At 42.6% G+C, this 27,727-nt stretch overlaps 1 protein-coding gene across 1 annotated transcript; it reads right to left on the bottom strand.

The window, feature by feature from the left end:
* Positions 1-23,356: 23,356 nt before the first annotated feature.
* bncr (bouncer) lies at positions 23,357-23,749 on the bottom strand. The gene has a single exon (XM_039738741.1). The coding sequence runs from the start codon at positions 23,747-23,749 to the stop codon at positions 23,357-23,359; it is 393 nt and encodes a 130-aa protein (XP_039594675.1).
* Between the last annotated feature and the right edge of the window lie 3,978 nt (positions 23,750-27,727).

The raw sequence follows: 27,727 nt of genomic DNA, 5'->3' as shown, positions 1-27,727 counted from the left end.
AGACTTGAATCAGTGTGCAGACCCCACATAGCAGTATTGAGGGAAACAAAGAACAGCAAACATGTAGTGTGAAGGTTAGGGGCAATGAGACTTGAATAGCCCAACATAAAGGACAGCAAACCCATAATGAGCAGAGCAAGAGCAGGTAATAGGAGTACAGATAGGCATAAAATGACAGATAGCATCTGAGAGTAAGAACAATAAGCGTATATACATTATCTAAACCGGTTTATCCAGAGCAGGATTGCAGGAAACCTGGAGCCTACCGCAGCAGGTTTGGATGTAAGGCAGGAAAAATCCCCGGTATGCAATGAGGTTGATGTTAAGAACAAAAAGAATATGATATTTCAACTATCTATATTGATAGAGAGAGAGAAACATGAAAAGAGGGAGACAAATGTTTTAAAATGTAATTCTGCTAATGGATTACTTTCACAATATTAGGTATTTTGAGTTGAGAATATGTACTAAAAAAGATAAATGAATAAACATAGAATAAATACAAAAAACCCATCGTGTGTTTAGTTTTTCATCACTTGGCAGACTCTCTTCGCCTACCTACCTTTGTTTGTGTCGCTTCACTGTTAAACAACGTTTTTAAAGCAAAAGTGATCGGTCAGCAACAATATGCTGATCTTGTATGATGGATGACCTAGTCAGTGTCTCAATCAGTGCTGTTTTATTTTCAAAAACCAGGAGTGGTCTCCCATACACTATCTTGTATACTTGGATATGGGATGGATATTTGAGGTGTAAACCACAAGACAATTATTATATTTTTATATTATGTACGTTAAGGAACCATCAACATATCAAATTGATAATATATTGAACAATTATTATACAAGTAAAGTTGAATAAATCGGACTCTGCAGCTGCATGAATAAAAAAAAAATGTGTTCAGGTAAAGTACCACTTCCGGGTGATGTATTTGACCCAAATACACATTTACAATTGTAGTGTAACAACCACATGCTGTCTATCTAGTTGCGTTTTTGAGTTATCGTGTTTATATACACACAGACACACTTGCACACACATACCATTTCAAGAAACTGTATTTTTAGACTCTGGTAGGTCTATAACGTCAAGATTCATCAAAATATCGAGGTTGAATGTTTTCATGATTATTATACTTTCTCTATACCTCGTATATGAGAAAGTAAACACGATTTCTCCTGTGCGAAGTGGCAGGTGAATTGCTGTCGACAAAAAGCAGTCACGTGAGAAATAAACTGAAATGTTACTCACTCGTGATTTTTCTCTCTATATGGTAAAGGTTTTGTTGACCAGCACATTCTGATTTCAGCCGTTTGAATTACATCTTGATATACAACAAGCGCAAAGAAAGGCGGCATGTAAATCGCTTTCTATTTCACACGCTTTACACACCTGTATTCAGCTTGCTCTGTCACCACAAATTCTGTTTTTAGAGTTTAACTTACAAAGGTTAAAGACTAACGGCAAGAATATTCATTCAAAAACGAAAACTAAAAATATTTTAGTAAATTATTATTTTATTTTAGTTAGTCTTTCCAGCTACTTTAATAGTTTTATTTAGTTTTAGTTTTTCATTTCAGTTTTGTTAATTATTTTATTTCAGTTTATGAAAACGTTTTTTTAATAATAGTTTCAGTTTTGATTTTAGTTTTCGTTAACTATAATAACCTTGGTTCCCACACTTTTTCATATGACTATAGATATGGAGGGTTATAATGACTTTACTGTGGTGGGCTGGCGCCCTGCCCAGGGTTTGTTTCCTGCCTTGCATCCTGTGTTGGCTGAGATTGGCTCCAGCAGACTGCATGACCCTGTAGTTAGGATATAGCGGGTTGGCTAATGGATGGATGGATGGATGTAAATAAAGAGACACAACTTGGACAAAGGACTGAAAGCCGTGTGCTCTCACTGCTGCTCCACTTTACCTATTCCACAGATCAAAGACTTCAGCTCCAAAGACCCAGATTATATCTCCAGTGAAGGCCGGTGGAGTTCAGGTTCAGACCCGGTTAACGTACCTCATCCTCTGGTGGAGGTGAAGCTCGGATACAATTTCGGGATTTACTACTTTGTCATTTTTGTTGCTGTGGCCCACTTGTGGGGCCCATAACACAAAGTAGTTGTTGTGAGAAGATGGACTGGGAAGGAAATTTTTGTTGTGAGAAGGTCTGCTGGAAAGAAGATTATGATGGATGTCTACAGGGGCAAGAATATTGTTATGAGAAGGTCTGCAACACCAGGTGATTGTTATGGGTGGGGACATCATGAAGACAAACCCTGTACAGTAGAACCCTGAGTGTTTGGTGAGCCCTGAAAATATTACAGTTCTTATCACAAAATGCCCCCCTCTCACATTAGTTTCCCAACATCCAGGGCTATCTTAACAGCTGTGGTGGACGCCCCTTCTGTATATAGTCCGGGGGAACAGACATGGGCTGCGCAATACCTCCCCCGGGTCGCAGGATGGCAGCCCCCCTGAGATGCAGCGGTGCCTCGGATTCCCGCAGGGCTTCACTGGAATTGGAGTTGGTTACAGCCCTGTTGGGATATGAGGGTGCCGCCAGGGAGTGCTGCTGCAACAACGGCTGAGCCCTCTTGGACAGTGTTGTGATGTGAGATTTTGCATATAACTTGATAAATGGTTTGTATGTCTTTATTTATAATTTAGGCAAACCAATGTAATTTAGTGTTACTTTGGTAAGAGGTATTCGTGTTTGCCCCAACCCCCTTTACGAGTGTCTCTTTGTAATTTTATGACAGGATTTGGGTGGGATGTGTCTTAAACCAGTTGATGAGTATTTCTCTACTAAAGTCTTTCAACCCCCTGCAAGGGAGCCAGGATGTTTAACATATGGTTTTGGGGCAGGAGATAATGAGATGTCTGGATTGGCTGTAGGGGTTGGACAGAAAACCTATACATTTGCTTGCTCAACCACATTCTCTCTCTCTAACCAACATATGATAAAGAAGCATCTCTCTTGCTAACCTGTGATGATGTAGAAGTATCTTTCTCTTGCTTACAACTGAAGAAGACCATCACACCCTGAACTGAAGACAACACAAAGAAGAGCACAGCTTCAGCCATTTTGAACAGACATGTGGCTAAAAGCTGAGCACCAATAATGCCTTAACTAGAGACATTAAGTAACTACAAGTCTGTGTGCCACCTGAGTTACACATCACCATTTTATCAGGTTGTATGGTTGCCAATATTCAAATGTACTTTGCATTTTGTTATTATTTATGAATATTATCAGTAATACATTATTTTATGTGTAACTTAACTCCTGCTTGTCTTTTTACTACATCTAATTGCCTGAGGTTATAGATATAGAAAGGAAGGTGGGGATTATATACAGTAATCCCTCGCTATATCGCACTTCGACTTTCGCGGCTTCACTCCATCGCGGATTTTAAATGTAAGCACATCTAAATATATATCACAGATTTTTCGCTGGTTCGCCGCTTTCTGCGGACAATGGGTCTTTTAATTTATGCTACACGCTTCCTCAGTTTGTTTGCCCTGTTGATTTCATACAAGGGACGCTATTGGCGGATGGCTTAGAAGCTACCCAATCAGAGCGTGTATTACATATTAACTAAAACTCCTCAATGCTAAAAGATATGCTTCCCGCGTGGCGCTTGTTTTGTTTGCTTCTCTGTCTTTCTCACTCTCTCTGCCTGATGGAGGGGGTGTGAGCAGAGGGGGCTGTTTACACAGTAGCTGTTTGCCTAGAAGATAGGACGCTCCTCTACAAAATGCCGCTTTATCGCAGTGCTTCTGTATACTTAAAAGTACGTATTGATTTTTTGATTGTGCTCCTTTGAAGATAAGATATGTTTGCATTCTTTAAATTGTGAGAAAGAACTGCCATCTCTGTCTTGTAATGAAGCACAGTTTAAACGTTTGACTAAAGGGTGTTATTTCATGTCTAGAGGGCTCTAATAATGTTAACAGTGTGGGAGAGTTTATAAGGGCTTAAACTATATAAAAATAACCATACAAACATATGGTTTCTACTTCGCGGAAATTCATTTATCGCGGCAGAGTCTGGAACGGATTAACCGCGATAAACGAGGGTTGACTGTATAAATTATATACAGTGGTAAGTCTGTGAGATTAGGCATTCTAAGGCTACATATTAATAATACAATAGGGGAAAGTAGAGCAATACATATATTACTCTACCAAGATAAAACAGGCAGGTTTTCTGCCACCCCGGGGAAGTGCTGCCGGAAGTAGATCAACGAGCCCCTGGAGCACTTCTGGGGGTGTTATAAAAAGAGCCAGCAGTCGTTACTCCGGGAGCCAGAGTCCGGAGGAGGGAGACAAAGCTGCCAGAGAGGAGTGGAGGATTTAGAAGAAGAATTTATTTTGTATTGTGCCGTTTGAACTTGAGGGACTGTGTTGTGCCTGCAGGACACGGGGAAGACTTGGAAAGAAAAATAAAAGTTTATTTAATTTTAAGTGTGCCTCCGGTGTCCGCCTGTGTCGGGTCTGGCGCCGATATAGCGACTTTGCCACACAGCATTATGGGCCACCCAGGCAAAGCAGTGCACTGGGGCCCCTACCTACACAACCACTCACAGGAATAAAAATATAAATGGTCGATAAAATTAAACATGTATTTATTGTAATGTTTTTAATAAACATTAAAAAACATGCTGTACAGCAAAGATTAATCAATACAAACGTCTCAACAATATAACATGAGCCTTTCATTTCATATAAATGATACTCAATGGGTAAACCATACATAACGGGGCCCCTGGGCAACTTGCCAGTGTGCCCAATGCATTAAGACGGCCCTGGATGTTGGAAAACTAATGGGGGGCATTTTGTAATAAGAACTGTAATATATTCGGGACTCACCGAACACTCGGGGCTCACTTCGTGAACTGAGACAGCCTTTACTTTATCTGCTCTGCATTCAAGTTCAAGTTTCAAGCACTTTATTGTCATTGTGTAAGACTTTTGGTGACAGCCCTAAGGTGCATTTAAAGAAAAGTCAAATAATTCCAAATATGTCGTATACAGTGTTAAGTGATCAAGTAACCAGAGAAAATTGTTATTGCTCAAAGTACAGCAGCATAAATTGTTATTGCACCTGTTAATGAATAGTACATTCCATATTCTATGATGTATTACATTATTATATTGCACATTACCAATATAGTATATTGCACATGTTCAATTAAAACTGATTTCATTACTGAGGAGATTCAGAGTTCAGAAAGTTTATGGCAGATGGGAAAAAGCTATTGTTTAGTCTGTTTGTGCGTCCACAGATTGACCTAAAGCGTCTTCCTGATGGGAGGAGCTCAAACAAAGAATTTCCAGGATGGGTTTTGTCCTTGAGAATGTTTTTGGCCCTTCTCACACAGCGAGTCTTATACGAGAGTTCGAGTGATGGCAGTTCAGTCCAAAAAATGTCCTCTGCTGTTTTCACGACCCGCTGCAGGGCTTCTTTAGCAGCCTTGGTGCCGCTGTTGCACCTGCAGGCCATAATGGAGTTAGTTAAGATGCTCTCTATAGAAATTAACCAGCAGCTTCTGGGGGAGGTCAGCTCTCCTTAGCTTCCTGAGAAAATCGAGGCGTTGTTGTGCTTTGCCTATTATAGTCCAGGACAGGTCCTCTGAGATGGTGACTCCTAGAACATTTCTCCACAGTATCTGCATTGATTGTTATCGGAATGTGAATGGTCTTTTTAGTGGTCCTAAAGTCCAGAATAACGTCTTTGGTCTTTTTGGTATTTAAGACCAGGTTGTTGGTGTTGCACCATGCTGTCAGATTCTGAACCTCTTCCCCATATGCAGCTTTATTGTTGTCTGTTACAAGCCCATTGACAGTCGTGTCATCCTCAAATCCTTCTATATAAAAGCGGTCGGGATTGTCCTTCCGTCCCTTGAGTGCTACGCAGGCGCGGAGTTTCACACACGTCCCGTCCATTTTTCAATGCACGATGGGATTTGTAGTTTCGTTTTTCCAGGTAAAAGATGATTTTCTACTCCAGACTGTGCGATATCTTCTTCTTCTTCCTTACTATATAAAAGCGGTCAGGATTGTCCTTTCGTCCCATGAGTGGAAAGCGTAGCGGTATTCCGCTTATCACAGACTTACTACTTGCAGCTTGCGGTACGAAGCGACATGATGTGAGCGGAGTTCTGGTGCTCCCATCGTTCCCTTGCTTTTGTGCGCGATGCGCTGGAAAAATAGACAAAATGATGTCTCTGGAAATAATTAATGTTGATGGAGTACAAAATAAATATCAGGGGGGTTCAAAAGGGCGACCTCAATATAGAAAAAAGGTTTAAATTTCATCACAAAAATAACAGAAACTACGAGTATTAAAGTAATACCGCTCAAATGCAATATAACCAAATTAATGAGTTTGTATAAAATATCAAATTGATCGACATATTGAATTGCCTTAAGAAGTGGTCGACTTAAAAGGTGGGTCAGCCTAGTTTAACAATAATGTTTGATTGGTGGATGGATTGACAGTCATGGGTGAAGAGTGCATAGAGTTTTCTATGCTGTGCAATAAAGTCTAAATTGAACATTTCTCCTCAACACAACTGCAGCCCTCTGGGACAAACGTTGCCTGCCACTTGGTGTGAAGGGTTGCGTCGTCGTAGAGTTGACTTGGAATTTTGTGTGCAAACTTTTTACACCCATATTTTTATTTGTTTCAATAGTTACGCAGTGCCGCTTACCCTTAGGAGTTAGAAGGTGGTGCCGATGGAGGCTCCGGTGAGGGAAACAGCAGTACAGCTGTGACCCATTCCTGCCAGTGGAGGGCATCCCGGTGTCAAATATGATGCTGCAAAGGAAAAGGGAAAAGTTTAAGAGGAGCCATTGGAGCAAACGTTAGGGGGCCTGAGAGTAGAGGGTATGAAATACTTACCAGAGGTGTAACCAAAGTCACGGACGTGCACGGTGGGCCGTGGATACACAGTGACTAAAGTGCACCAGGTAATCGGAAAGGGGAGCATAAAATCCTGCGATCGTATAAAACGTGAAAATCGATGCTGGAGGTCGTCTTCTGTGGGGTTTGTGTCGTCAAAGTCCTTCTGAGAAATTGAAAAGAAAGAAGGAAGTGCACGGCACTCTTTATTATCCCCCAGCAGTTTATGGGGTGGGGGGTGATTGGGTCAGCTGGACGTCGGATTAGGCGATCCTAAATTGTCCCTAGTGTGCCCTGTGGTGGGTTGGCAACCTGCCCGGGGTTTGTTTCCTGCCTTGCGCCCTGTGCTGGCTGGGATTGGCTCCAGCAGACCCCCGTGACCCTTTGTTAGGATATAGCGGGTTGGACAATGACTGACTGGACGTCAGATTATTTTAGGGCTACGTTATCTTTGGAAAATCCTTTAGTTTTTGAAGAAAGACAGGAAAGGATTGCAGTTTTGGTTGCATTTTTCTCATTTGGATTTTTATTATTTTATAACCTTTCTAACTCATTCAGCTGCAAAACAGTTCATGATGGACATGTTTGATGTACACTGATCTTCCATTTTGAATACTTTTAATATCACCCTGATTCCATCCATCTATTGTCCAACCCGCTATATCCTAACTTTAGGGTCTGCTGGAGCCAATCCCAGCCAACACAGGGCACAAGGCAGGAAACAAACCACGGGCAGGGTGCCAGCACACCGCAGGGCGCGCACACACACCAAGGACCACACTAGGGACAATTTAGGATCACCAATGCACCTAACCTGGAGGAAGCCCACGCAGACACGGGGAGAACATGCAGACTCCACACAGGGAGGACCCGATAAGTGAACCCGGGTCTCCTTATTGCGAGGCAGCAGTGCTACCCACTGCGCCACCGTGCTGCCATCATGCTGATTAATTTTAATAATAAACCGTCTACATGCTATTGTCATTTTTGCCCATGTCTTTCTCAGTCATCAGTGGTTTATGGAACACCAGACCCCCCACAGTAAGATCACTGCAAGGGATGTGGTTGATTAAGGGGCATCACAGTTAGTTCCTGCCTATCATAGAAAGAGACAAGAAAATAAACTCTGGACTGAAATATTAACTTAGGAAACTGAAGGAATGAATAAAGCGGACCCCAAAGCAGAGGGCCAATGTTTTCTGTAAAGCTCAGGGAGCTGCCCGACCAGAGGAGCTGAGCGCTGCACTCATGAAGTCATCCAGACTGTCACATCTAATGGACCACGGACCCCCAGGGGTTTGTTTTTTCCAGGGATTCCACTTACTACGTTGACAACTGATTATAGCTTAACAATTAATTAATGGACAAATATGGCCGGGCTCCACTAATGTTAATCAGTTTCAAACAACTTTGTTTTCCTGTCTACTTAAACAAATGTGTGACTTTATGTGTGGGCTTTATGTAGTTAATGATTTGTCATATATTGCATTTTACCTGTGAAGATGTCACAGCACTGTGGCCTGTACTCAGTGAAGAGGAGGACAATACAAAAATACTTTGAACTGAATTAAATTTGAACATTGGGCTCACATCTGAACAACAGATGGAAGGTGGATTTCCTGTGTCCGTCTCTAACAAACTGTGAATACACAGCAATCAGGATCAGCAGAAAGGGACTTACAGTACATGTGATAGAGATAGGAATGATATAACCTAGACAGAGTGATAGAAAGGAGCTATATAAACTAGATAGATAGGCAGGGCACTATGTACTGTATATGTATACATAGAGATAGATAGACTAAAGGACACTATATATGTGGATAGATAAATATGAAAGGCACTATATAATAGGCAGAGAGACAGACAAATAGGTACATGTGAAAGGCACTATATAATAGATAGATAGATAGATATGAAAGGCACTATATGATAGATAGATATGAAAGGCACTATATGATAGATAGATAGATATGAAAGGCACTATATGATAGATAGATAGATAGACTATGTATACATAGAGATAGATAGATGAAAGGGCACTATATATGTGTATAGAAAGTGCGCCATGAGTGTGTGCTTTCGCTCTCCAACCTCCTGACATAAATAGTTTGGACACACGTTCGCTGATTACAAAGGGTTTATTTATTTGTTAAAACTCTTAACAACCAAAGTCATGACTCTTTTTTGCTACTTTCTTTGTCCTCCTCCTCCTCCTCCTCCTCCTTCTGATTCTGGCTCCTCAATTGAAGCTGAGCTGCTCCTTTTATATAAAAGTCCAGGAGTACTTCCAGTGTCCCAAAGCTGTGGACCAGGAGCACTTCTGGGTAAGGCTGGGGCTTGATGAAGTAGGGCTAATTGTTAGTTCCTTTGGCACTCCCTGTTGGCAACCATGGAACCCAAAAGGGCTGAGTCAATGAACTACAATTCCCAATGTGCTCTGTTAGAATCTGTGGTGGCACCATAGCCAGGGGGCTGCCATCTAGCACCTGAGCAATCTGTCTTCACCCATCTTTCCATTCTTTTGGTGTCCCAGCTGGGTAAGGATCCCAGCATAGCTTTTGCCAGGATGCCAGTCCTCACAAAAGGTAGATAGAAAGGCACTATATATGGATAGACAGTTTGCTAGTTTATGTATGTAAGCTGCTTGTTTTGTGGGCCACCTGCCAGTCACCACCAGGAACTGTCCTCCACCATATACATCCAGAGGGTCTCCCACAGTTCCTGAAGAGTGGTGGTTGTGTGGTTTATTGTGTATTCTGTTAATTATTGCATTTCTGACATTCAGATTTTCTGCATTGTTTTTGACCCTGCCTGTATTTAAGACTTGTTTGATTTGGAGCGACTTCAAGTTTCAGGCAAATCTATTTTGAGCTTTGTGCTGCATGGACTTTCATAGTGATTGGAAGACTTTTTGTCAATATTATAGACATTTGATGCTTGCCTTTGTTGCTAGCTGGGGTTTGACAGTGATACCCCCCTCTAGTGGGCATTGTTGGAAGTGCTTTAGAAATCTTCAGTGCTTGGAACTCTGAGCTCACGACACGCGTTACCTGAACTCAAAATGCACAGCTATGCTAGCTTCTCACGGCCTGCAGCTTTACCGTTTTTCATGGACTGAATGGCTTGGCGCACTTCTTCTTTGGTGATCATGTCAACTTTAACACTTAAATCACAAGGCTTGGGGAAATCATTGGATGTTGAAAGTTTCATTTGGCGTAAGTTGGTTCAATATTTCCTTAAAGGACCCACCCAACAGGCATCTTGTTCCTGCAAGTATCGAGTATTTTTCCTTCTCTGTCTTTGATCTGAGCACTCAAATTACTTTTGGTTAGTTCTGTGACGATGCTTGTTTTGGAGTTATTTTGGGATGCTGCATCCTATGCCATCCTGTAACCCTAACAGGATCATCTCCAGACAGAGGAGCAGCTTCAGAGACAGACCGCTGTCATCATCCTGCTGCACTGACAGACTGAGGAGATCGTTGCTCCGTCACACTATGCAACTCTTCAATTTAACCCGGGGGTGTAAACGTTAACATTATACAAAGTTATTGTCTGTTATACCTGCATTGTTATCACTCTTTAATTTAATATTGTTTTTTATCAGTATGCTGCTGCTGGAGTATGTGAATTTCCCCTTGGGATTAATAAAGTATCTATCTATCTATCTTATCATATAGTGCCTTTCATATCTATCAATCTGTCTATCTATCTATCTATCATATAGTGCCTTTCATATCTATCTATCTATCTATCTTTCTTATCATATAGTGCCTTTCATATCTATCTATCTATCTATCTTATAGTGCCTTTCATATCTATCAATCTGTCTATCTATCTCTATCTATCTATCTATCATATAGTGCCTTTCATATCTATCTATCTATCTATCTATCTATCTATCTATCTATCTATCTATCTATCTATCTATCATATAGTGCCTTTCATATCTATCTCTCTATCTACTCTAGCCACGTTTTCTTGTTGGCATTACAGATATTTCATTGTAGATTCTTCTCTTGCCAGTCGTGTTTTTGCACCGTCTCTCTGCCTCTTGGCTTTTCTTTTCGCTCTTTCTACAAAGGCCCAGGTTGTTTCTTGTATCCGATGTTCTCTTTGGGTTCCTCGTCTGTGCCTCAGTGTCTGATCTCCGGTCTCTGTAACAATTTGTTGGAATAATGCCCCATCAAAGAAGAGACAAGTGAGCCACACAAAAGAGTTAGGGCAGTCACTAGTATAGTGGAACCTCGGGTCACGACCGTAATTCGTTCCTAAAACTCTGGTCGCATCCCGATTTGGTCGTGACCCAAACTAATTTCCCCCATAGTATTATATGTAAATACAATTAATCCGTTCCAGACCGTACGAGTTGTATGTAAATATATATATTGTTAAAGATTTTTAAGCACAAAAATAGCTAATTAAATGTATACCATAGAATGCACAGTGTAATAGTAAACTAAATGTAAAAACATTGAATAACACTGAGACAACCTTGAAAAGAGAAAACTACCGTTGCAAGAGTTCACGCTACAGCCTTACGAACCGCTCTCTGTAAACACTTTTTTTAATGAGTTTTAAGCACAGGGAAAAAAATGAACATTTGAAAAATCTGTAATTTATACAAAAACTAACCATAAACAACCAAGAAAACTAACCTTGCATGAGTCGAGTTCTGGCATGAAGGAAGTGAGCAGGAAGCTGGGTGGAGAGGAGATTACAGTTTGGAGGTAAAGTCTGTGACGATGCGGGTTTGCTGCATGCTCCCATCTCGCTTCCGGGAGCCCCTAAACCCGTCACTGTCGGTAATGTTACCGATGAACACGACAGTGAGGCACTACAATGGAACAAGGGGATGGTGCAAAAAGTGCCAAGTGCTTTTATTAAAATTAACAAAACAACAATCAAAAACAAAGTCCAAATTAAATAAAGTGCAGTGCTTTCAGAATCCTTCAATAAATAAATGATCCCATAAAAACAGAAGTGAAATGGAGGTTAAAATCCAATTCGAAAACATTCTTCATTAAATACAATGAGGTTAAAACAATGCTTGAAGCAGTCTCTTCAAAAACAAGCCCGGTGAATTCTTTAACTGCTTTCTCGCGCTCTCTCTCTCGCTGCACAGGGAGAGACTGAACACGTGCGGAAACCATCGGCGCGTACGAAGCTTGTTCGTCACCCGAGTGTATGGTCGTGAACACATGCAAAAGCTTGGCAAACTTTTTGGTCGTAACCCGATTTGTACGATGGTCCGAGACATTCGTGACCCAAGGTTCCACAATATATTGTTTCATGACTGCAAAAGAGTTAAGCGTGGTGTACAACTGAGTACAGATTTGGAGTCTAGAACAGAACTGTCTTGATGAGGCACAGATGGCAGTTTTAAAGGAGGGGACAGAAAGTGATGTCATCAGGGCCGGAAGCGGAAAGTGGCGCTGTCAAAACCAGCCGGAATTTCTCGTAATCGGTCTGCAGTGGAAAAAGAGAAAGGGTCAATAAACACTGCCACCCCCTGGCGTGATGTGACACTACCCTCATTCAAGCCCTTTAACTGGCTCCCATGCGCCACGTTGTGTGACAGCCCATTGTTCTTCAATGTCGGTGACGTGTTGCAAAGGCAGGAAATGGTTGGATAACGTTAGCCGGTATTGATTTGAAACCACGCTGTCTTCTTCAGCTTCTCCATTGCATATGGTCAATTTTGGTGCATCCTTCTTGAGTCTTTTTAACCTGAAGTCGTAGGGTTGCTTTCAAAACGTACTGGTCGGTTCCAATGTGTGCACCTCTATGTAATGAACTAATGAAGATGTAATCAATCTCGTTCTTGGTGATTCCATTTGGTGATCGCCATGTCTTCTTCTGCTGTGACATAAGCCATCAGTGCTGCAAAACAAGATGAAACGGTCACCATTGTCTGTCGAAAGGACACCTGCTTTCCAATGATGTGTTCCAGTCCTTACTAAATTGTGTATTCATATCACCAGTGAGCAGCAGAACATCATGTCTGTGAAAATCAAACACATCTTGAAGTTGGCTGTAAAACACATCTTTGTCTGTGTCATTACTGTCTTCAGCTGGGGCATAAACTTGTACAATTGTGGTAATGGCATGTCGTGACTGGAAATGTGCTGTGATAATACATTCGTTTACAGGCATCCATCCTATTAACACCTTCTCTGCGGCTTTAGTCAGCAATACACCAACACCTCAAATGTGCTTATCTTCAGGGCCTGAATATAAAACAGCCTTTCTATTGCCGGTCATTTTACCATTTCCATTCCAGCTAAGGGTGGAATGGTGGCCATGAGGCTAGGGATCTATGCCAGCAATTGGAAGGTTACCGGGTCGAATCACTTAAACGCCGGAAGTGACTCTGCTCCATTGGACCCTTAACCTGCGTATAACGTTAATCTGCATCCAACCCTGAGAACTTGCAGGGAAAACTCAGGGGTTGGTGGTAGGATTGGCACTCCAGCCCCTGTAAAAAACCTCACGGTGTTCAGTGTGGTGCTGACGTGTCTCCCTTTATACGGCTGCACTAGGATCTCAATCTGTGTGGTTCGCCGTGTGGTGTTATAATCAGCTGACACACACTTGCCGCTAAAGGGCTTGAGTGAGGGCAATTCCAAGTCAGGATTCTGTGGCAGAGTGCACGGATTCTTTGTCTTGCTTTCCTGCAGACCATTCATGGGAGATGCCACCTGGCACTGTTGACGTCACTTCCGGGTCCGAGCCTATGGAGGAAAATGTTGCCGGCTCCGGCCCCTTTGATGTCGCATCTGGGCTGGAGCCTATGGCTGAAGACCCTAATGAGCCTGACCCCTCTGACTACACTTCCTGTCTTCCCCTTTAAGAGCCTCCACGTTTTCCTTATTCCCTCAGTTCTGTTTTGGGCTCTGATTTGTGCACACCAATGCTATCATTTGTTTGCAATTTTGCAGCCAGGAAACCAATTATACGAGTGGCTGCCCCAAACCTTGCAATGATTGGTGGTCAAGTTTGTGACACAGTGCATGCTCCTGTGACGATGTGGGTTCTGGCTCCACACTCCCTTTGATGTTTGGGAACCCTTGAACCCAACACCGTCGATAATGTAACCGAGTGAGCTAGTCAATGGAGGCAAATTACTGAGCAAGGGGAAGGTAGAAAGTGCAAAAGTGCTTTTATTAAAAATTGTCCATCAAAACAAAAAACAGTGTTCCAATAAATAGTGCAGTTCTTCAAAGTTCATTAAATAAATAACCCATAAAAAGAACGTGGAGGTTAAAATATTAAGAAAAAACAATCCTTTAAAACCAGAGGTTAAAATCTTCTTATGGAAGCAGTCTTAAAAAAACAACAAACAAATCCGGTGCATCGTTTATTAGCGTCTCACCTGCTTATCCCGTATGGGCCAAGCAGCAGGCAAGACGCTCTCTGCAGCTGCCCTCCTCTACACTTTCACGAGACTGGAGACCTCCCGATCCCTGGCTCCGGTATGGCACTCATCCCAGTCCCCGAGACTTGATGTCCACCAATGACCAGGACGCACACATTGGGGACTCCACCACCAAGCCTCCCGACTTCCGCTGCCTTTCCGCGGCTTCTCTGCGGCCCGTCGCTTTCACCTGATCACTCCCGCTACATGGTCGCTCAGCGGGAGCAACCTCAACTCAAGCGCCTGGGTGTCGGCCTAACACCCAGCTTCCTTGCAGCTGCCCATGAGCGCTCGATCGCGCGCTCACCACACGCACGCTCCACGTGTCTGTCTCTCCTGCACCGCATGCTTCCTTGCTCCCTGTAACCTCCGTCCTCTTTCCTTTCCTTTTTCTCTCCGATCGTTTCTTACACCCCCAAAACCTTCTTTTTAAAACGTGAGGGGCCATCACAGCTGTAGCATTAGCCACGGGAGCAATCACGAATGTGGGCAGTTCCTCACCTGTGCACACGGCGAAACGCCACATCGACGACTGCCCCGCTGCTCGCTACAACAACGCCTCACGGCCGCCTCGGGTGCGGTGATTATTTATTTAAAATGAATGGCCTTTTCTCAACGAGCTGTGGACCCATAACACCACAGCTCCCAACCAGAGCAGCTGATTTCACCGACACCCAGGATTATCTTGGTTATACTTTTCAAACTGGCAGTGTTGCTGAGTAAGTTTGCCAGTCTGATACAGCATCTGTACATTCCACGTACCAATCCTGGCTGTGGTTTTCACGTTCAGAATTGAGCTCTTCCCATATGGGGTTGATCCATTGCCATCATACATTTTCAGGGTTGTGGTGTCTTCATCACGCCGAGCAGGTGCGACTTTTTTTGCCATTTGTGTAGCATGTAGGTTTTCGTTTTATGGTCTTCAGATTGCTGATCTGACTACCAAACCCTCCTCCTTTCTCACCTGGGTTTGGGACCAGTGATAATGGAGTTAATGCCTTCTTCATTTTCATTCATTGATGGGAGGAAGGGTCTCATGACGAAGTTTGATGTCAACACCAGTTTTCGCCAGCAGGATCCATTTAAAAAGCGACATGGCCAGGAGCCACCGACAAATCCGTTTCTAGCACTGATGGAGACACTTGAAACAAAAAGAGAACAGGCTTAGGGAAGAGCCAGCAAAGCCAAGCCATCATAGGCCAGCAGACATCCAGTTAGAGATAGTTGTCGAGTTATGACCATGTTTGGTTCCGACTGACCAGGATGTAAGACGGACCGATATATGCATTCAAACATGATCCTTAAGGGAGGTGATGAAGAACCCAATGTTCACTAACAGAACCTCAGAAGTCCTCTGCTGTGATAGGAGAACCAGTCAGAAGGTCAACCATTTCGGCAGCACTCCATAGATCAGGCATATATAGTAAAACATCTAGATGGAATCCACTCTTAAATAGGACAGCATTTAAGGAGGAAGATGATTCTCTGGTCGGATGAGTCTGATCTTTGGGGAGAACTCCAAGTACTATGTCTGGTGAAGACCAGGCAATGCTAATCACCTGCCTAATTCTACCACTATGGAGAAATATGGTGGAGGCAGCATCATACTACAGGGAGACTGGTCAGAACTGAGGAAAGGATGAATTGACCTTGAAGAAAACGTGCTGCAGAGTGGACACCACCTCAGACTGGGCAACGGGTCACCTTTTAGCATGACAATGACCTGAAACATACAGCCAAGACAATGCTGGAGCGTCTCTGAGTGTCCTTGAGTGGCCCAACCAAAGCACAGACTTAAACCCCATAGAACACGTGTGGAGAGACCTGAAGATGGCCTGAAGTGTCCCCCAGACACCTCAAAGCCATGGGACGTATGGAAGTGTCTAGGAGAGATGGCAGTGGAGTTTTTAACCAGATTGTTTAATGGAATCTTGGAAAGTGAGAGGATGCCTGAGGAGTGGAGAAGAAGTGTACTGGTGCTGATATTTAAGAATAAGGGGGGTGTGCAGGACTGCAGTAACTACAGGGGGATAAAATGGATGAGCCACAGCATGAAGTTATGGGACAGAGTAGTGGAAGCTTGGTTAAGAAGTGAGGTGATGATTAGTGAGCAGTAGTGTGGTTTCGTGATGGGAAAGAGCACCACAGATGCAATGTTTGCTCTGAGGGTGTTGATGGAGAAGTTTAGAGAAGGCCAGGAGGAGTTTCAGTGCATCTTTGTGGACCTGGAGAAAGCATATGACAGGGTGACTAGAGAGGAGCTGTGGTATTGTATGAGGAAGTCGGGAGTGGCAGAGAAGTATGTGAGAGTTGTACAGGATATGTACGAGGGAAGTGTGACCGTGGTGAGATCTGCGGTAGGAGTGACAGAGGTGGGATTACATCAGGGATCAGCTCTGAGCCATTTCTTATTTGCAATGGTGATGGACAGGTTGACAGATGAGATTAGACAGGAGTCCCCGTGGACTGTGACGTTTGCTGATGACATTGTGATCTGTAGGGATAGCAGGGAGCAGATTGAGGAGACCCTGAAGAGGTGGAGATCTGATCTAAAAAGGAGAGGAATGAAGGTCAGTAGGAACAAGACAGAATACATGTGTGTGAATGAGAGGAAGGTCAGTGGAATGGTGAGGATGAGGGGAGTAGAGCTGGCGAAGGTGCATGAGTTTAAACACTTGGGATCAACAGTACAGAGTAATGGGGATTGTGGAAGAGAGGTGAAGAAGAGAGTGCAGGCAGGGTGGAGTGGGTGGAGAAGAGCGTCAGGAGTGATTTGTGACAGACGGGTACCAGCAGGAGTGAAAGGGAATGTCTACAGCAGGGGTGGGCAAAGTCATTCCTGGAGGGCCACAGTGGCTGCAGGTTTTTGTTCCAGCCCAATTGCTTAATAAGAATCGCTTATTGCTCTAGAAAAACTTCTGCTTCATTTTAGTTGTCTCCCTCATTAAGATTTTGAACCCTTATTGCTTATTTAAGTCTTAAACAACTGCATTCTCAGTTTTCAATTGCTCCTTATTAGCAATAAAATGCAAATGACAAAAGAAACCAGCAGTTATCCATTTTGCTTGTTACCCTTTACACCTGTGTGTATTTATCGTGCACTATTTGGTTTAATTAAATACTTGGAAGGAAAGAGAAGAGAAAAAAGAGAAGGACTGAGAATTACCCATCCGTATTACACTTCAAAGTATTTCGATGATATCCTTAGAATGGAAAAAAAAAATCTAGGATATGAGAATGACTTGACATAGCAGAGTTAAAGCACTAACAAGCCATGAAATGTAATTATTGGAAAGGATTGTTTTCTAATTAAGCAACTGGGTTGGAACAAAAACCCGCAGCCACTGCAGCCCTCCAGGAACGACTTTGCCCACCCCTGGTCTACAGGACAGTAGTGAGACCAGCTCTGTTATATGGGCTGGAGACAGTGGCAATGGCCAGAAAGCAGGAGAAAGAGCTGGAGGTGGCAGAATTAAAGATTTTAAGATTTGCATTGGGTGTGACGAGGATTAGAAATGAGGACATTAGAGGGTCAGCTCAGGTGGGAGACAAAGTCAGAGAGGCGAGATTGCGTTGGTTTGGACGTGTGCAGAGGAGAGATGAGGGGTATTATTCGGAGAAGGATGTTAAAGAAAAAGCTGCCAGGGAAGAGGAAAAGAGGAAGGCCTAAGAGGAGGGTTATGGATGTGGTGAGAGAGGACATGCAGGTGATGGGGGTAATGGAACAAGATGACAAGGACAGGAAGATATGGAAGAAGATGATCCGCTGTGGCGACCCGTAACGGGACCAGCTGAAAGAAGAAGACGGTGGGGTTTTTCATTCACACATCCATTATCAACTGCTCCTGCTAAACTTGACTGATTTGGACACTGATGTTAGAATTTAGTGTTGTTAAGAGTTATAATTATCGTTGTTGATAATAAACTGAACATAATCAAAACCACTGCAGGTAATAAACTGAGATCGAGATGAATGAGTCACGGCATACGGCAATGCCGACTGGGGACGGTAGAAAGAATAGGAAGAACTGTCATATGCCCAGCTTACCAACACTCACACTGCTAGGCATGAGACACAGTAGCAGTCGTAAGTTGGACAGCTTCGGCAAGTACATGTACTTTCTTTGGACTTTACATTATTTCCTTTTATTTTGTTTGTACTATACAGGATCCATTGACGGACCCCAACCCTTTTAACTTCTTCTGTTTTAGACAATAAATTAATTTAGTTATCTTGTATCAAGGTTGGGAGTGAGATCCTGCCCCAAGTGGAGGAGTTCAAATATCTCGTGGTCTTGCTCACGAGTGAGGGAAGAATGGAGCGTGAGATCGACAGGCGGATCGGTGCGGCATCCGCAGTGATGCGGGCTCTGCATCGGTCTGTCGTGGTGAAAAAGGAGCTGAGCCGTAAGGCAAAGCTCTCAATTTACCAGTCGATCTACGCTCCTACCCTCACCTATGGTCATGAGCTAAGGGTAGTGACCGAAAGAACGAGATCGCGAGTACAAGCGGCTGAAATGAGTTTCCTCCACAGGGTGTCTGGGCTTTCCCTTAAAGATAGAGTGAGAAGCTCAGTCATCCAGGAGGGGCTCAGAGTAGAGCCGCTGCTCCTCCGCATCGAGAGGAGTCAGATGAGGTGGCTCGGGCATCTGATCAGGATGCCTCCTGGACGCCTCCCTGGTGAGGTGTTCCGGGCACGTCCAACCGGGAGGAGGCCCAGGACACGCTGGAGGGACTATGTCTCCTGGGTGGCCTGGGAACGCCTCAGGATTCTCCCGGAAGAGCTGGAAGAAGTGGTCGGGGAGAGGGAAGTCTAGGCATCTCTGCTCAAGCTGCTGCCCCCATGACCTGACCCCGGATAAGCGGAAGAGGATTGATGGATGGATTCTTGTATCAGTGTTTTATTGTTATGGTTCTCCCCTCTATCCCTTTTTTTATTTGTGACTTTTTAAAGTTTTTGCCCCACTTTTTGGGCCTCTGCAGGCCTTAAGCCTGCCTCTGTGAGTTTAGGGCTGGCTTACCTACTCTTTTGATGCAGAATTGATGCGGAGCGCAGGTCTCACTTGTGGTTTCTGCGGCCTGCTCCCTGATTTTGAGCTTTACAACTGGCAGGAACACAACACGTGGCCACTTTAAACACTCAAGATGTTACTGGCACCAAACAAACAAGCAGTACACCAAAAACTCAGATCATGTTTGGATGTATTTATTTGGTTAAGAATTAACAATGACAAAAGAATAAATAAAAGAGTCTGGTCAGTGAAAATAGGTCTGAAAATATTCAGAGAACTAATGTGGGCTGTGCCAACACTCATCTTACTGGTGTCAGTCACCCACTGGGAGGAACAATGCTTAGCATGAATATCAAGACAATGCCAGTGAGGCCGACATGCACAAGTGCCCCTCACTGTAGGACTCAGGAAGGTGTGGGGTCAGATGTCAGAGTGTTTGCCATATGTGGAATGTATGATTTTACATGACGTGTAGTTTCTGTCTTAAGTGCCTACACACATTCATTGTAATGCTATTGTTTATTTCTTTATGCAAGGTGGATGCCTACCTACTGTTCCACAATGCATAGATGGGTCTCATTTTAGGGTAAGGGTCTGACATCTGACTCCATCCCATCTCCTGTCCCTCAGCAATGACCAGCTTTACAAGGTTAGTGTGTGACATCTGACCCTGCCACCTCTCACTGCACCCCACCTCTCACAGCACACGTTGGCATAAAAGAAAAACTCAGCCACACTGCAGCAAGCCCTCTTATGGCTGTAGCTTACAGCACTTGAGAGGACATTTGCTAGCAGTGCCCATATTGGGGTGCCAACTGGTAAGGGACTAAAATGAGCCTCAGAATAAACCCCATCAGGGGGATTGGCATGACAATTTATACACATAGCTGCTGTGGCATTGCAGATGTCACTTCACCAGTAGGACTGGCAATAAAGGCACAGTAGCTTGTGCCAATGTAAACCCAGAGGCAAACTGTTATGGCTACAAAAGAGAATTGGAAATTAGGTATGTTAGGCTTCTGTTGGGCTAGAAAACCTCAGGGCAGTGGCACATAGATGGGCATCTGATATTGTAGAAGAACTTGGAGATTTTTTACTATATTTTCGCATTTGATGGCAACAAGGTTGGGAGCCTTCACAAGACGTTACAGAGACACGTGAGGGTCAACGTAACTGGATAAATGGCAGTGAAGACATGAAAACGCTCATCGAGGGGAATTTATTGGGAAAAAATGTACTACAGGACCGTGAAGCTGGCAGTCGCACACCTCGAAACTTTGAGCCGTGAAGCCGGGTGGGCTTGTGCATCACTTCCATGAATGAAAAAGTACAACTTTAAACATTCTGTTTGTTGCTGTCTTAAATAAATGTGCATAATTAGAAGGACGACTTCAAACGGGAGGATGTGGGCCTGTTTGAGTTTTTTGCTTCTCTCAGGTGGTACGCTGCTCTGAATGCCTACATTTCTAACAGATTTTTCAATGTAGGCGTGTAAATACTCGGCATGTAGGTTTTTAGACTTGATATTTTTATTGAATATATGATGGAGAAGGCACATTTTCTATTGTGCTTTTATTGAAGCGCATCACCTTTACGTGTAGGCACTGCTGGCGTGAAGATCTGCCTGTTCAGGTATATTGATGATTTCCAATGGGGTGCACCTACTTTTTCACACAACTGTAGAGATCCGTCATTGTCTGAATGATCCGGAAGTTTATGCACATTGTGCATGTGATATTAAACGATTTAGCATGAAGACGATAACATTTATTTCATATCATTTTAAAGGCCACTTAAACCCATTCAAGGCCACAGTGGGGCTGAACTACACAAAGCAGAATCCGAAGCTGGGCATGGTGCCAGTTAAATCGGGTGTGTTTGGGGCACTTGCGCCGACTAATCTGAAATGCACATTTGGCAATGTGAATGAAAATGCGTAGATAAACCTCAACATGGGAAAATATTGAAAAACATTCAATGATTCAAGGATTCAGCGTAAGGATTGTGGCCCACTGGACCCGGCAAAATGTCCTCGTCCCAGTAAATTTGTGAAGTCTTGTAAACGGAGCTCTTTTATTGGTAGGTTTGCCGTGAAATCCGCTATGTATTCACACATAGGTGGTGTGTGTTAAGGAGTCGCTCTGACCCAAACACCACTTCATTACGTCACGCATTGTCATGTCACGGTCGTAATGACACACACGGGTCTGCCATTTGCAATGTTAGAAAGAGAGCAGGCACCCTGGTCAGATCGGAGTTTGTTTCCCCTTGGGATTAATAAAGTATCTATCTATCTATCTATCTATCTATCTATCTATCTATTATATAGTGCCTTTCATATCTATCTATCTATCATATAGTGCCTTTCATTTTCTATCTATCTATCTGTTATATAGTGCCTGTCATATCTATCTATCTATCTATTATATAGTGCCTGTCATATCTATCTATCTATCTATTATATAGTGCCTTTCATATCTATCTATCTATTATATAGTGCCTTTCATATCTATCTATCTATCTATTATATAGTGCCTTTCATATCTATCTATCTATCCATCTATCTATTATATAGTGCCTTTCATATCTATCTATCTATCTATCTATCTTTACTCAGACTCCCGGGAGGCCAAAGCAGATTGGCCAACGGGGGAGAGGAAATATATTTGTACCCAGCTGGTATGTTTTAAATAAAAGAGCCAAGGATCGGGATTGGTTCCATCCCCCTATACACTACGTGGCAGTGGTCCTTGTATGGTTTCCCAGTCGGGATACCCACAGGGGTGCCTGAAGGACAGTGGTGTTGGGGGGCCCTGGGGATGGATAAGAGGGTGCTGTCGAGGGAAGGACCTTCCTACTTTTTCGTCCTCAAAGACAAAGTGTGACACCAAGAAACATTGCTGGGTCCGACTTAAAAAGGAGTCCGCTGCCTCGCTTCATTTGAGTTAGAGTTGCGAGGCAGCGGGCAACACTCAGTGGAGGTGGAGGTAGATTTGTGTGTTTTGTGCATTATTAGCTTGTCATTAGAAGATGAATTGTGAAGTGATGATGTTGAAATAATACATATCTTTTATTTTATTCTAAAACCGTGTGGTGTATTGCTGTGTCTTGGGTTTGGGGCTCAGTGGTGCCCCCTTGTGGTCACAGCAAATACAAATAGTTATTTAGCAATGCCCATTATCCATTCATTTTTTTTTTTTTACTGTCTGAAATTTGTGCATTAATATCAAAAAACTGATCTGATTAGATATGAGACATGACTTGGAGAACAGACACGTGATAAGAAAACCAGGAGACGAGCTGAAATAAGACGAAAAGTCTAGAACCGTGAGACGTGGCTCGGACAAGGAAGTGGAGCTTTTGAACTCATTTGGTCGTGTCATGACCTCAGAGGACACGCCCCTAAACAAGGAGCACATATGTCCTAATGACAGGAACTCCAAAAAGGGTGTTGAGCGTGCAAACCAAAATGGTGGACAAAACAGCCCAAAAAAATGGAGGACAAACAGAAATGGACGTCAGAAATTAAACTTAGTGACTCAAAAACAGAATGTGTGTAGGATGGCCAGAATTGACATAGAAAACAAAAAAATGAAAATGTCAAAAAAACTAATCAAGGCCTAACAAAAGTATTCTGATGTTTATACCATGACATGCCTTGAGACACTTATGTCTTATTGAGCAACATTACGGTCATAGACGTTAGATAAGTAAGTAGGTGACGTCAGCAGATTATTTTTTTTTTTAATTTAGTAGTTTAGTTTAATTTTGAGAAACGCCAATTCCTTGGGTGGACTACTTGTGTACGCTACTCACAATTTCAGGATATATGACCAAGTTTCATGATTCCTTGCTACACAGAGTGTAAATGGGGAGCTCATTTCAAATTCAAAATAATCAGTTATTGATAATAGAAAATTATTAATTAACTGCAAATACAAAATAATCCATTATCAATTACAAAAGAAAAAGAATAAATACAATTCCAGGCTGGCACCTCTTCATCTTAGGCACCTCTCACCACAGATTCAAAGCCTGTCCCATGAGCCAGACAGCCACAAGTCCTGGAATGAACACCAGTAGAACTCGAGAGGGATGTGTGTTGTGGGCAGCGTTGCACATGTTTTCACGACAACAGGCATACGTCACACTGTAGGAGATGCCTTTATAGCGGACGTTTCCCTCAATGTCACACTTGTCTCTGGCCAAACATCCTTTCCCTGACAGGACATCAATCCCAGAATACTGGCCACTGGCGGTGTAGCAGAATTCATCCTCCCTGCACTGCGTCTCAATGATCGGGCAGGACTCCTCTTTGCGTTCAAAGGGACAGTAGAGGCAAAGGATGCCACCAACTGGCAAGGTCTGGTATAAGAGCAGCAGAATAAGCAGAGCCAACGGCTTCAGCATTGCATCGGGCCTCCAGCCGGAGTAAAGGAATGAAAGCAGAGGATCCTCTTCAGAAAAGAAAATAGAGCAGAGTGGTGCTGTGACAAAACAGAGATAGATAGACAGATAGATAGATAATTTAGCCTAGTTGGCAGGATTAGATAGATATTTTAGTGTAGTTGGTAGGATTAAATAGATAAGACATAATTTAGCGTAGATGGCAGGATTAGATAGATATTTTAGTGTAGTTGGTAGGATTAAATAGATAGACATAATTTAGCGTAGATGGCAGGATTAGATAGATATTTTAGTGTAGTTGGTAGGATTACATAGACAGACAGATAATTTAGCATAGATAGATAGATAATTTAGTGTAGTTGGCAGGATTACACAGATAGGTAATTTAGAGTAGTTGGCAGGATTATATGGATAGATGGATAGACAAACAGATAATTTAGTGTAGTTGGCAGGATCACATAGATAATTTATTATAGTTGGCAGGATTACATAGATAGACTGTCTGTCTATCTATGTAATCCTGCCAACTATAATAAATTATAAACTATAATTATAAACTACTAATTTAGCGTAGTTGGCAGGATTAGATAGATATTTTAGTGTAGTTGGCAGGATTACACAGATATATATTTTAGTGTAGTTGGCAGGGTTACATAAACAGACAGACAGACAATGTTGTGTAGTTTGCAGGATTACATAGATAGATGGATAGACAGACAGATAATGTAGCGTAGTTGGCAGGATTACACAGATAAGATAATTTAGTGTAGTTGGCAGGATTACATAAATAGATATGAAAGGCACTATTAGATAGATAGATAGATAGATAGAACTTTGTCCCCACTGAGAGTTTTGACATTTTACAGAAGGTTCTTTAATGAAATAAATACAAAAATAGGTAGATAAGTTAAAAATAAATACATAAATATATACGCACACCAGAATGTCTCAGTTTTAGTGAGGCACTATGCAGGCGTATTGCTGCTCTTATAAAGGAGCTCCTGTCATGTTTCTTGTCACACTCAAACTTCATCGCACTGTGCATCTGAACATGTGGATCATCCATTATTCAATCAGCTTACCCATTTCAGTCAATCTCTGCCCCTTAGAGCACATGTAGGCTACACGCTGACACTCACACATACAGAGTCTGGATGGAGTTGTAAAAATCATTTTTGGTGTGGTATTCTCTTAAAGTGCACTCTGTATGCCACGCAGCACCACCTCCACGTCCTCTCTCTTAATGGTGACCAAGCCCAGAGACTCCTTGGTGCAAAGACCTAAATATGACGACTGCTTTATTAGACCTGCCATTGCTATAACATCAAACAGTATTGTGCCCTGAAATGGGGGTACCGTGTAGAAAAAGTCTATGTGACCAAAATGCGCGTAAAAACCCTTAAATGCAAAAAGTCTGCAATGTGCACATTAATCACAATTTCTGAATTGTTTGATTTGAAATTTGAAACTTTGGTGCAGAGGGGGAAATGTGTCTTTGTCCCAAACACCACGGAGAGCGCTGTACGTCTAGTCTCAAACAGGGAATTCAGATGTCACGTTGTGGTCCTCCAGCCCAGCAGTATGAGAGCCATTTTTCAGCTAAAGTCGCATTCCACCCTCTCAGGTAGCATGAGATCTCATCACCTCCTCACAACACTTTGGTTAGCCACAGATGCCATCTTTGTACCCAACTCTCACTCTCCTTTGCAGAAATGAATTCAGCAGCACATTACTGAATGGCAGTACCGGGTGGCACAATCAATTAATGCTTCCTCCTCACAAACCCAAAGGACCTGGGGTCTGCATTCAATTTCCAGCTGGTCTGCTTTTTATTTTTTTGCCTTTGCTCTAAGTGGGAGTACCTTGGGGGCTTTCTCTGGGGTGCCATAGGTTTGCCCCCTCACAGCTAACACGTGTCAATGCTCTTAAAGCTGGCATGGCATGGGTGTGTGAGGGACATGGTGACACATCGCTCTGCAGTGCCACCTTGTCACCTCAAGGGCTTCTTTTAATTAAGTGTGAGGAGGGCTAAGATGGGGAGAGCCATTTATTAACTTAACAGATGGACTGATTGATGGATTTATTCCCTCAGTCCTATACTGCACTAAGCAGGTAACAAATAAAACTAAATTCATATATTGCTTTCCTCTTTTATTTAACAATGAACTCTTCAATTACCCCAGAATTGTGCCAGCCAAGGCTTTTTCCTCTCTTGTGCTCAACTGATGCTAGTTTAGGTTCAACCTGAATTAGAACGAGATAAGTTAGTTACAAAATGGGTGGATGGATTTACTCCTTAATTAATCGATTTTAAATTTAAACGAATCTGTTCAAAGCGTGCACCATCATATGGTATTTTACTGGTGGGACAGCGAGAATTTCATTGTATAGTGCACACATGACAATAAACTTGATTTGCAATAAAAAAGTGAAGAGTACAGTAAAATTAGGAAAGACATGAAAAGAGAGATAGGAAAAAGGCACAATATAACAGAAAAAGATACAAATATGAAAGAAACTATAAAAGGCTAATAAAAAAACTAAATATATATTCAAGATCACCAGTCAGGTCCATAAGCATTTGGACTGTGACACAATTTTTATCATTTTGGTTTTGTACGCCACCACAATAGATTTAAAATGAAGAAATCATTATGTGATTGAAGTGTAGAGTTTCAGCTTTAATTTAAGGGGTTATGAGCCGTTTAGGAATGACAGCATAGAGGAGTATAAGAACCTAATCAAGGACTTCAATGGTGCGATTCAAACCACCTACAACTGAACACCAGAAAAACCAAGGAGCTGGTGGTGGATTTTAGGAGGACTAGTCCCCTCATGGACCCCGTGATCATCACAGGTGACTGTGCAGAGAGTACAGACCTATAAATACCTGGGAGTGCAGCTGGATGATAAACTGGACTGGATTGCCAACACTGATGCTCTGTGCAAGAGAGGACCGAGCCGACTATACTTCCTTAGAAGGCTGGCGTCCTTCAACATCTGCAATAAGATGCTGCAGATGTTCTATCAGACGGATGTGGTGAGCGCCCTCTTCTACGAGGTGGTGTGCTGGGGAGTCAGCATAAAGAAGAAGGACGTCTCACGCCTGGACAAACTGGTGAGGAAAGCAGGCTCTATTGTAGGAGCTGGACAGTTTAACATCTGTGGCAGAGTGACGGACGCTGAGCAGACTCCTGTCAGTCATGGAGAATCTATTGCATCCACTGAACAGGATCATCTCCAGACAGAGGAGCAGCTTCAGTGACAGACTGCTGTCACCATCCTGCTCCACTGACAGACTGAGGAGATCGTTACTCCGCCACACTATGCGACTCTTCAGTTCCACCCGGGGAGTAAACGTTAACACTATACAAAGTTATTGTCTGTTATACCTGCATTGTAATGACTCTTTAATTTAATATTGTTCTTTATCAGTATGCTGCTGCTGGAGTATGCGAATTTCTCTTTGGAGATTAATAAAGTATCTATCTATCTATTATATAGTGCCTCTCCTATCTATTATATAGTACCTTTCCTATCTATCTATCTATCTATTATATAGTGCCTTTCCTATCTATCTATCTATCTTTAATATAGTGCCTTTCATATCTATCTATTATATAGTGCCTTTCATATCTATCTATCTATCTATCTATAATATAGTGCCTTTCCTATCTATCTATAATATAGTGCCTTTCATATCTATCTATATATCTATAATATAGTGCCTTTCCTATCTATCTATAATATAGTGCCTTTCATATCTATCTATCTATTATATAGTGCCTTTCCTATCTATCTATCTATAATATAGTGCCTTTCATATCTATCTATTATATAGTGCCTTGCATATCTATCTATCTATCTATTATATAGTGCCTTTCCTATCTATCTATCTATCTATCTATAATATAGTGCCTTTCCTATCTATCTATAATATAGTGCCTTTCATATCTATCTATATATCTATAATATAGTGCC

The sequence above is a fragment of the Polypterus senegalus genome, chromosome 1 (assembly GCF_016835505.1).
Source record: "Polypterus senegalus isolate Bchr_013 chromosome 1, ASM1683550v1, whole genome shotgun sequence".
Lineage (NCBI taxonomy): Eukaryota > Metazoa > Chordata > Cladistia > Polypteriformes > Polypteridae > Polypterus > Polypterus senegalus.
This window is presented reverse-complemented; position numbering and strand designations above follow the sequence as displayed.

Excerpts from the sequence above, each read along its gene's own strand:
- bncr (XM_039738741.1), bottom strand. The coding sequence starts at position 23,749 with ATGCTGAAGCCGTTGGCTCTGCTTATTCTGCTGCTCTTATACCAGACC.